At 43.7% G+C, this 11,470-nt stretch overlaps 1 protein-coding gene across 5 annotated transcripts; it reads left to right on the top strand.

Annotated features, from left to right (window-relative positions):
• The first annotated feature begins 8,595 nt into the window (after positions 1-8,595).
• On the top strand, positions 8,596-11,457 carry erich2 (glutamate-rich 2). Of its 5 annotated transcripts, none has more exons than XM_045694328.1 (10): positions 8,596-8,812; positions 9,087-9,129; positions 9,268-9,304; positions 9,425-9,458; positions 9,611-9,647; positions 9,761-9,908; positions 10,167-10,375; positions 10,561-10,618; positions 10,779-10,850; positions 11,074-11,457. In XM_045694328.1, the coding sequence occupies exons 1-10, from the start codon at positions 8,805-8,807 to the stop codon at positions 11,253-11,255; spliced, it is 828 nt and encodes a 275-aa protein (XP_045550284.1). In that variant the 5' UTR covers positions 8,596-8,804; the 3' UTR covers positions 11,256-11,457. The 5 variants fall into 5 exon arrangements, with proteins under 5 accessions (XP_045550284.1, XP_013996515.1, XP_045550283.1 ...); XM_014141040.2 differs by having other exon boundaries at positions 9,608-9,647; XM_045694327.1 differs by having other exon boundaries at positions 9,422-9,458.
• The last annotated feature ends 13 nt before the right edge of the window (positions 11,458-11,470 follow it).

Raw genomic sequence — 11,470 nt, 5'->3', positions numbered from 1 at the left:
TAGAGAACGTGACACCTCCACCAAAGCTCAAGCCAACTGGAGCACTGGGCCAGCCACTCTTAAATATAACCAATGCCTTCTGACTAATGAGTTGACAAGCCAGCACAGGTGTAACACATACTGAATAATGAGTTGACACCAATCGGTGCCCAACGTGCTAACATGCTAACATCCAAACCTTGAAAAATAAATGGAAAAACCAAAGCCTATAACACCTTCCCCCTTAAGACAACATATATATCCTAGATTTTTGTTGGACAAGTTTGCTCACAACAAACAGAAAACAACTTCCATTTCACAACAGGATCCACTTAAATGCATTTCCTCCTCCAATATAAAAATGGTGTCTATGGGTTCTAAACACTTAAAATCAAAACAAAACAGGTGTAACACATATTGACTAATGAGGTGACACCAACGTGCTAACGTGCTAATGTCCAACCTCGAAATATAAATGGAAAAACCAAAGCCTAAAACACCACGAGCAGAACGAGAAATCTGCTTCGATCCTCTTCAACGCAAGTGATGACCCAAGTCCCAAGGAGCCTGCTCAATCCAAGGAGAATTCCAAACCCAAGCGATACTGACCTCACTGTGACAATAAAGAACACTTTCTAAACACGTGAAGAGTTTAACAAGCTGAACACAGGACAGATCCTCAAGTGGATAAAGGATGAACAACCTTGCAAGACATGGAGAGAGAAGAACCTAGCGATCCTTCACGACACCATACAAAAAAGAAGAGCTTTCTCATGGTGAGTGTCCCTATGACCAAGGTGTACCTGGACAGGCCCAACCGTTCGCTGAAGGTAATGCTGAAGGTCGTGAAAGTCCAACTTCACTATTGAGGCCGAGTCCTGAAGACATGTGCCGTGCTCAATGATGGCTCGGAGCGTAGCATTGTCCTGCCACAGGCTGTTCTTCAACTAAACCTCACTTCTGAGCCTGAGACTCTCACTCTCAGGACAGTTTCAAAACATGTTGTGCAACTGCAAGGTGCCTCAATTACCTTTGATTTGTCCCCTAATGTCTTTCAAGAAGTGTCCCCCCCCCAAACCTTTCAAGAAGTATCAGCTACGTCAGGCATTCACCACAGACAACCTAGGCCTTTCCGAACACTCCTGCCCAGTAGCAGCTCTCCAAAGGTGATATGACCACCGCTGCAAGCTGCCTTTGCCACCGGTGGACCACGCTCAACCTCTGCTGCTGATTTGATTCGGACATGCCTCACCTCCTGATACCCATACAGCCAGTGTGTAAAGCCTCGCCTGGTGGACCCATCACTCTCCACAGTGAACTCGGCTGGACACTGCAAATGCCTACTAGCTTTGTCCACACAGCACCAGCTGAACAACAGTACCTGCTCACCACTACCATTTCACCTTCCACCAAGCTCTTCAGAAACGTGGAGCAACTTTGGCAGATCGTTACCCTTCCTTACTTAAGTGAGAAGCTAGTGACTTGCTCAAAACAAGACCAGCAAGCCATGATGCTACTCCTAACGTCCACCTCTAGGATAGAAGTTGATGGCGTTTCGCACTATGCACCGAGGTGTACTGCCAGGAGATCAATAATCTGGAGACGGCAAGTAGCTCCACTGAGTCCTGGTTTATATCCCACCATATTGTCCATCACAGCGGAAAGTATAGGATTATGTTTAACTGTTCATTCCAGCATAAAGGACAGTCACTTCTCCTTCCTGGACTAACCTTAGGACCAACCCTGCTCAGTGTCCTCCTCAGATTCCGTAAACATGCCGTAGCTGTGAGTGGTGACATCAAAGGCATGTTTCACCAGATCCACCTCTTACCAACCGACAGACCTGAGCTGCACTTCATCTGATGGAACATGAATAAAACTGAAGAACTGAGCATCTAGAAGTGGCAGATCTTGTCATTCGGCATAACTTGTTGTCCTTGTTGTGCCATCTACTCTCTGCAGAGACATGTTCAGGACAACAGAGGAGCCAACCAAGACCTTGTGAAGTCAGCCAAGGAGTTATTCTACATTGACAACTGCCTTCGAAGCATCCGCTCTGCCGATGAAGTAAGAGACCTCGACAACGGACTGCGCCAGTTGCTCCAGACTGGAGGCTTTGTGATACGCCAGTGGGCAAGTAACATACCAGGTGCATTGAGCACTTACCCCCCAAGGCCAGATCAGAAAGCAGCGAACAATGAATTTCCCACAGTAGCATGGATCTCCAGGAGCAAACCCTTGGGAAATGTTGAAACTGCCTCCGAGACTCCATGGGATACAAGCACCGCAATGTGGAGGGCTCCGAACCTACAATGAGGAATATATACAGTGTGCTCGCCTGTCAATACGACCCACTAGGATACATCGTGCCTTTCACAACCCAAGCCAAGGTACTCGTCCAGGACCTGTGGAAAGAAGAAATAGGTTGCCCTTTCAGCCTCAGAGCCTCCTGGATAAATGGCTTGTCTGGGAACAAGAGATTACTGACTTGGTCCAGATGGAACTCCCCAGAAGTCACGGGCCACCATAGGCTGACACCCCAAAGTCGACCAGGGACCTCCACATATGGCTATGTTGCCTACATGCGGACTGTGGATGAACAGAAGCAGGTACACATCTCCTTCATTCTGGCCAGGTCTCGTGTCGCACTAAAGAAGCAGCTGTCAATGCCACGCTTGGAGCTGAGTGCCGCCCTCACTGGAGCTCAGCTGGCCAGCGTCCTCCAAGCAGAACTCACCCTGCCCATTGGACAGTCATCCTCTGGTCTGATTCCACCACAGTCTTTCATTGGCTCATGTCAGAATTGTGTAGATACAAGGTCTTTGTAGGAACTTGTGTAGCAGAGATTCAGGACCTTACGGATGTAGCCAACTGTAGGTATGTGGATCCCGCGAACAACACGGCGGATGACATCACTTGGGGAAAGACCTTGAAATAGGTCCGCATCGAAGGCCGCATTGATAGCACCAAGGCCTTGAGTTCATCCAACACTCAGAAGATCAGTGGCGATCAATGCCTTCTGCTGACCCAGAGCCTAACAACAGTGAACTGAAGAAATCAGCCTTCTGCGTACATGTGTCTGTCAGTTCCAGTCCTCAGCTCCCAGATATCAGCAAGTTCGATACATGGAAAGGCAACAACTAGATCCCCACACGAGGCAGATGACACCAGGCCATCCTCCAAAAGTCTTCTCCTCACTCACGCCTGCCTGCTGCCATTCCTGAGCAAGCTTTGTACTGGTGGTGCCCCGATCCCGCAGCTGAATCAACTTTAGGAGACGGTCCTGGCGCTTGCTGGACTTTCTTTGGCGCCCTGAAGCCTTCTTCACAACAATTGAACCGCACTCCTTGAAGTTCTTGATGAGCCGATAAATGGTTGATTTAGGTACAATCTTACTGGCAGCAATATCCTTGCCTGTGAAGCCCTTATCCTTGTCTGTGAAGCCTTGGCAGGGCTGAAATGCAGTGGAAATGTTTTTGGGGGATTCAGTTCATTTGCATGGCAAAGAGGGACTTTGCAATTAATTGCAATTCATCTGATCACTCTTCATAACATTCTGGAGTATATGCAAATTGCCATCATACAAACTTAGGTAGCAGACTTTGTGAAAATTAATATTTATGTCATTCTCAAAACTTTTGGCCACAACTGTAGAAGCCACCCTTCTACTCTACCGGAGTGAATTGTTTCGGACCATTCGTTGTAACGAAAAGAGATGGGACATTGTCTACAAATGCATGACCTATCGCTGCAGCCACCTAGACCTCCTGGAGAGCTTGGATGCTGATGCTTTCCCCATGCCTTTAAGAAGCTTCATTGCACTTCAAGGGAAGTCCTTCAAGCTCCTTTCGGACGATGGAACAAACTTCATTGGAGGAGACCGAAAACTGCGAGAGGCCTTTGAAGGCGATGGGCCCCACCCAAAGGAACAGTTGGGTAACAGAAGATAACGTTCCAGTTCAACCCGCCAAGCGCTCCTCACTTTGGTGAGACGTGGAAAAGAGAGGTGAAATCAGCAGACTTCTCTCAAGGTCATACTCAAGGAACAGACCGTCACTGAAACTATGCTCAGCACTGTGCTTACCGAAGAGGAGGGAATCTTTAACGCAAAACTCCTCGGGTACATCTCCTCCGATGTGGTTGACCCAGATCCCATTACACCGAGCCTCCAACTCCTTGTACTCAATGACCCATCTCTTCCTCAGGCTTTGTATGACTCCTGTAGTATCGTAGAGAAATGCAGCTGGAGGCATAGCCAAGTCCTTGAACAATCACTTTTGGCCCCAGTTCGTTCACAACTACCTGCCAAGTCTACAGGAAAGGCAGAAGTGGAGGAAGGGTTAAAAGGAATTTACTGTGGATCAAGTGATTCTCATCATGGACTCTCAGCTCCCACAAGCTCTCTGGCCTGTTGGGACGGTGACTCATACTTACCCTGGAGCTGATGGCCGCATTAGGACTGCTGTTATCCAGGTCAAGGGTCGGACTTACCTACGACCAGTAGCCCAGCTGGTGCAGTTCTCAGCCATCCTTGATGATGATGCAGCAGAACCTTCTACCTATAACGGATTTTGTCTCTGGTTATAATATCTTAGCAAACAATTAACATTTTCTAACCATTTTATTAATCACTGCGAGTGAATACCAGAAATGTAAGTACAGTATTTGTTTTTCCCATGTTTTACTGACAAGTTGTCAATAGTTTAATAATATTTTAGTTATTATTACAGCATTTTTTGTAGCTACACTACATGAACAAATGTATGTGGACACCTGCTTGTCGAACATCTCATTCAGAGTTATTGGAAAGGTGCAATCCTATGACGGTGCCACGTTGAAATTCGATGAGCTCTTCCGTAAGACCATTCTACTGTCAATGTTTTTCTGTGGAGATTGCATGGCTATGTGTACGATTTTATACACCTGTCAGTAACGGGTGTGGCTGAAATAGCCTAATTCACTCATTTGAAGGGGTGTCCACATACATTTGTATATATAGTGTATCTAATGTTGTTAGCTACATTTTCGCCTGTTATTACTAGTCTTCTTGTTGCTAACTACTTGTATTTTCGTTTCAGTCATTGTAATATTATAACAGATGAGAGCTGTACATCTTGTTTTGTTATTGCTCATTTAATATGTGCCTTATCTTAGTATTGATGCCATTGTATCCTGTTTATTATTTCCAGACCACATCTTATATCGATAAATGGACAGTTAATTGGATAATCACAGCTGAGTGACATTTGTTAATCTTCAATCAACATTAAAGAACCCTAAATCATAATTCAAAGACTCAATCATGGACACTCTTACTGACAGTTGTGGCTGCTTTGTGTGATGTATTGTTGCTTCTACCTTCTTGCCCTTTGTGCTATTGTCTGTGCCCAATAATGTTTGTACCATGTTTTGTGCTGCTACCATGTTGCATTTCTACCATGTTGTTGTTATGTTGTGTTGCTACCATGCTGTGTTGTCATGTGTTGCCGCCTTGCTATGTTGTTGTCTTAGGTCTCTATTTATGTAGTGTTGTGTTGTCTCTCTTGTCGTGATGTGTGTTTTGTCCTATATTTATATATATATATTTTTTAATCCCAGCCCGTGTCGCCGCAGGAGGTCTTTTGCCTTTTGGTAGGCCCTCATTGTAAATAAGAATTTGTTCTTAACTGACTTGACTACTTAAATAAATAAAGGTTAAATAAAATAAAAATAAATCGTGGAACTGTCTCTCTCACGTCTCTCTAATAGGACTACAATCTCCATAACTTCACCTACTCAATCACTGTACATTCCAGAGGCACCGCCCTCTATTTCACATATGAATAATCTAATGGGCCTCTGACTAGCTCCTCTACCCTGTCTGGAGCTGAACCTTCTGCTGACTGACAGCGCTCCACATGAGGTTTTTACCTTGCTGTCAAACAGAGCAAATTGAAGACTCTCTAAGGCCCCAGTTTTATGTCAATCTAAAAGTACATAATATTGATATTCCATCATTTTCTTTTGCACAGAATGACTTGAGTTCTGTGTCTGTGGCTGGTAAATTAACTGACCTGTCCCTCAAAAGCTTTTACCTTCTCGAAGGTGGAATTTATATCTAGGCTACTCTATGCCATAGAGTAGGCTAGCAAATCAAATCAAATCAAATTTATTTATATAGCCCTTCGTACATCAGCTGATATCTCAAAGTGCTGTACAGAAACCCAGCCTAAAACCCCAAACAGCAAGCAATGCATATGAAAGAAGCACGGTGGCTAGGAAAAACTCCCTAGGAAAAACTCCCTAGAAAGGCCAAAAACCTAGGAAGAAACCTAGAGAGGAACCAAGCTATGAGGGGTGGCCAGTCCTCTTCTGGCTGTGCCGGGTGGATATTATAACAGAACATGGTCAAGATGTTAAAATGTTCATAAATGACCAGCATGGTCAAATAATAATAATCATAGTAGTTGCCTACTGATACATTCCACAAGAGTGCGTATTTTCTGATAAGTATCCATTGAGTTGATTTTCAGGTATGAGTTGTGTTCAGTTGCCTATCACTCCATGAGGTGTGATGATGGGCATACCTGTGCACATAACACTAGCGCCCAAGTTCGAGCTCCACTCTCCTCTTGAAGACATTGCCTGCTTCCTGACCTAATAGCAAGCTAGCATTTTCTGCTAAAGTGCCTTGTATAGCCAGGGGTTGGTCCTCATGCAGTTGGAAATTTGGGACAAAATATCCAAAGGTAAGTATTATTAAATAGACTTTTCAAAATGCTGATAGGCCTAGGCCTTTTCTACTAGTTTGAACATGTGGAGCTATACATATTTTTACTTTTTTTATTTAACCTTTATTTAACTAGGCAAGTTAGTTAAGTACACATTCTTATTTACAATGATGGCCAGGTAACAGTGGGCCTTGTTCAGAGGCAGAACAAAATCATTTTTACCTTGTCACCACTGTGTGTGTGTGTGTGTGTGTGTGTGTGTGTGTGTGTGTGTGGTGTGTGTGTGTGTGTGTGTGTGTGTGTGTGTGTGTGTGTGTGTGTGTGTGGGGGGGGGGGGGGGGTGTTGAGAGATATATAGGCTACCAGGTGAAAAGTGAAATAGGGAAGTATAGAATGCTGACAGTTGATACAATCAGCTGAAACAACATCAATTCATCTTCTCCTATAGGTTATTAGGTTAAACAACAACAGAACCGCCAAACAAGTAGAAGCTGTAAAGCAGACTTTATCAACCATATTTAAAGCATGGACTGGCAAGCTATGATTCTACTCTTAGATTACAAGTAGCATGAGCACTGAGTACATTTCTGTCAGCTGACCATCGGAGGGAGGGGTGCAAAGAAACACTGATTTAAAGTACAGCAGCTAAGCCTCTGAGATAGGCAGAAGATGTGGTACTGTTTAAATGCAGACAGCTGCTCTCTTCCAGAGATAGACCTGGACAGCCAGGCTGTAGCCTGCTCTCTTCCAGAGATAGACCTGCAGACGGCCAGCCTGTAGCCTGCTCTCTTCCAGAGATAGACCTGCAGACGGCCAGGCTGTAGCCTGCTCTCTTACATAGATAAACCTGCAGACGGCCAGGCTGTAGCCTGCTCTCTTACAGAGATAGACCTTGTCATGGCCATGGCCTATTGATTTTTGTGTGCGAATGTGTGTGTATATCTTAACTCCTGGTGAAAGGGTAAACGTGTCTTACGGTCCAGCAGGTAGGCAGGCAGGAGACAGAGGATAAGGTAAAAAGAATGGTGGTTCTATTCACACAAATATAGTATAGTAGTGATGGTGGCAGTGGATAATGTCAACAAATAATGAAAAAAGCACTTGCAACAACAATTGGTCTAAGGAAACATGCTACGGATAGGCTGGTAGGCCTAGGCTACTGTGGAGAGTTAAAATACAGCCTACATTTCAGACACTAACCCATTAGAGTGTACAGAAAACTGGCAAAGCCTGTTGAAATACCTTAGGCAACAACTTGGGCAAAACCATTGCCTCAACAAGCAGGAGTACATACAAATCTCATTCAGTATATCAACTGAAGGCTATAAAAGTCTAGAAGCATCATAAATTAACGTCATATAATATTCACAGGACTTTCTCAATCAAACCGGGATACACTTCAATTTGAGACATCTCATTTAATAAAATAATAAATTGAGTACTCGTGCACATACACATACGCGGGTGAGGTTCTTTGTAGAGCGCGGAGGTGCCCGAGCATAGCTCTGAGAAGCAGCAACAAACAAACACAGTAAACACTCCAAAAAAATGCACAAATGGAAGGACAATTATAACTGGGCACTTGCTATCAATAGCCTACTTCATATTTAGGCTGTCATTGTAAAGAAGAATTTGTTGTTAACTGACTTGCCTAGTTAAATAAAGGTTAAATGAAAACATGAGAGAGGGGAGGGAACAGAAAGACAGGACAGTATCATAAGCTTTTATCATGATATTCTTGCAGGCCTATTTCACCTTGACAAAACGTTTTGCGAGGTGTTCCTAGGCTTTATGTTTGGTTTGTGTGACAGTTGACAAGAAAGCAAGTAAAAGCACCAACATCACAGAACAGCAGTGTATTCGTTACTTAGCACAAAGGCACCCACGTGGGGCTGTGAGGGGGAGGGAGTTGACCCGTTGTCATGGGAATGAGACTTTGTTTTCTCTTCTCATGTTTTATGAGCAGCCCCTAAACTTGCAATAAACACAGTGAGCTAGCTAATGTTACTACGACTCCATCGATAATACAAAGTAAAAGATTGTTTCATATAGAAATATTTATTGTTAAACTTTGTCGGACTGCTCGTGGTTTGGAAGTAATCGATAATCGGCTAGATGAGCAGGTGAGCCAGCAAGCTATTCAGCTGAGCATTACAGTAGCTAGCTAACGTAGCTAGTTAACGTGAGTTATTGGTTACAAATATGATGTGCCAATGTGACAAACACAGTGCTTGTACAATGAATCGCTGATATGACAGGCACTTTTTTTCAAATGAGACATTGTATCTCCAAGATGTATCAACTAGGCCTAGTATTAACGTATGCAGTTGGGAGAGTGCTTGCATGTAACGACGTTAGCTCGCTGTCAGTCAAAGTGTCTAATGTTGTTGTTTCCAGACTTGAATGTGTGGGGAAGTCTTCCAAGGTTCCACAGAAGCAGGTAAAAGTGTTTATTTTGTCAAAGACATGATGAAACAAGACATGTTGGGAAGATTATTTTATTTCAGATAAATATTTAATTTGTATGTGAACAAACAATGAAATACATATATTCATATTTTCCCTGCTTTTGATATAGGTGGCCCCTGCACTTCTTGAGACACACATGCCTAAAGGTATGTAGGCCTGTGTAAAGATCTGGTATACAGGGTGAAATAAACAACCACAGCTGTACTTTCCATTCTACTCTCACCTGGATTTATGACACCCTCCCTTTCTTGTTTTTGTTCTAGAAGCACTGGAAGCCAAGTATTGTACTGCCGCACCCCAGTAAGAATTAACATCAAGACCAGTTCTAACTACATCAAAAAAACATCAGACATGGTGTTGAGTTTCCATGATAGAAAGTTGCACATCACAAGTTGATGTGATACAAACATTTACATATTTTTGTGAGTGTGTGTTTTGGTATTTTTCAGAAGTAGCCTTCCTACACAAGCAGTATCAAATCCTATGAAGGTCAGTAAATCAACACTAAGAAAGCAAAAAACCCTAACCCCCCCAAAAAGAAAACTCTAAGCTATTGCATTTATCTTTTATTAGTCTGTATATCTAATTCATTTTTCACCCAGGTCACTCCACCTGGGAGATTCAAAGTGCTCTGTGCAGGAGGTGTGAATAACATTAGTGTTGGGTTCGCTGGACCGCCTGTGATCCTCAGCCAAGACCTGAAGATGAAGGACAGTAAGAAACCACAGCAGTTGGCTTCAGCTGTTACAGGTCAGTAGAATATGACAGGACTACTAGAGTAGAAGAGCATTCCCACTGGGCACACGTTGGTTGAATCAAAGTTGTTTCTACGTCATTTCAATGAAATGATGTTGAACCAACATGGAATAGACGTAGAATTGACATCTGTGCCCAGTGGGTTGGTATAGATAGATTGGTAGATTGAAACATGGAGAATCTAACTTTGCACCAATGTTTGATCTTTTTTGCATGACTGCTGAAAAATTATGATGATGTTTTGTGGGGCAGGAGGAAGAGTGTTTGTGCAGCCACAGGCCCAAACTACTCCCTGCTCTGTGTGTATTCACCCTCCAGCTGAGCCCCTCCCCCCTCTTGAACCAGAAGGGGAGGAAGAGCACACTGAGGAGGAGGATGATGATGATAATGATGATGATGGCGGTGAGGCGGATGATGATGAGGAGGAGGGATACAGGGCTCCGCTGGAGCTGATGGCTGAAGTAAATTAACTCTTCAGTTCATGTCAGCCCAAGTCCCATATTAGACTGACTAAAAATGAATACATTCATATCAGCCAGAGATGTAATTTTCTCTGATTAATGGAGGAATTCAGATTGCTGGTTAACAATGAGAGGCTGGGTCTGCCTGGATGGACTGTGACTCCCATCTGTGTCTGTGATTTCAGTTCCTCAAGTCTGTAATGGAGAAAGACTTTGTACTGGCAAAGAAACTGTGTCAGATGAGTAAGTCTGTTTGTCAAATGAAAAAGTTCTGTCATTCATTGTTTTGATTATATGTGTGCATTTTGTTCATCTGTCTCTCATTGCATCAATCAACCAATCAATGAATGAATGAGTTAGCCAACCAATGGCTGATTGATGTGTCTATGCTCTGTTCTTCCAGTTCTGGTCTATGAACCAAATAATCCAGAAGCCAAACAGTTCATTCCTCTCATCCAGGAGAGACTGGCGAGAGGTGAGTGGCTCCCTCCAAATCATGCACATGCACACAAAGGTTATTGTGGGAGAAGACTTTTGGCCACTGTGGCTGTGTGACAATTGTTGGAAGTTGGATTCAAGTGGTCACACTAACCCTAGTTCTGGAGAGTTACTATGTGTGCAGGCTTTTGTTCCAACACTGACACACCTAATATAGCTAATCAAAGTCTCTGCTTTGTTCCTATACAATGTTCCATCAGAGCAAGAGGAGAAAAGCCAAGATGATGATGATGATTGTTCAGACTCCGGTGATGAAGATGACTCTGGGAGTGATCAAGACTCTCCTCAGAGCTCAGACAGCTCCTCCTCATCGTCGTCAGATGAGAAAGAGGAGCTGGAGAGGAGACACAAACCATGTCCACCCTCTCACCTTTCCCCATAGCTGTCAGTCAGCACACTGCAGTGGAAACATCAGTTCGTTTCTTTGCCTTTTGTATGAGTATATAGATATCAATTGTGTCACTGTTTTGCATTTCACATTCGCACATTGCCTTTGTGAGGCCATCACAGCATACACGGTTTCCTCATCACCATGTCCCTGTTTAATCTTCATGTAAATAACACAATAAAGTTCAGCATCATGATGCCTGTGTCTTT

The sequence above is a fragment of the Salmo salar genome, chromosome 14 (genome assembly GCF_965601325.2).
Source record: "Salmo salar chromosome 14, fSalSal1, whole genome shotgun sequence".
Classification (NCBI taxonomy): Eukaryota; Metazoa; Chordata; class Actinopteri; order Salmoniformes; family Salmonidae; genus Salmo; species Salmo salar.
This window is presented reverse-complemented; position numbering and strand designations above follow the sequence as displayed.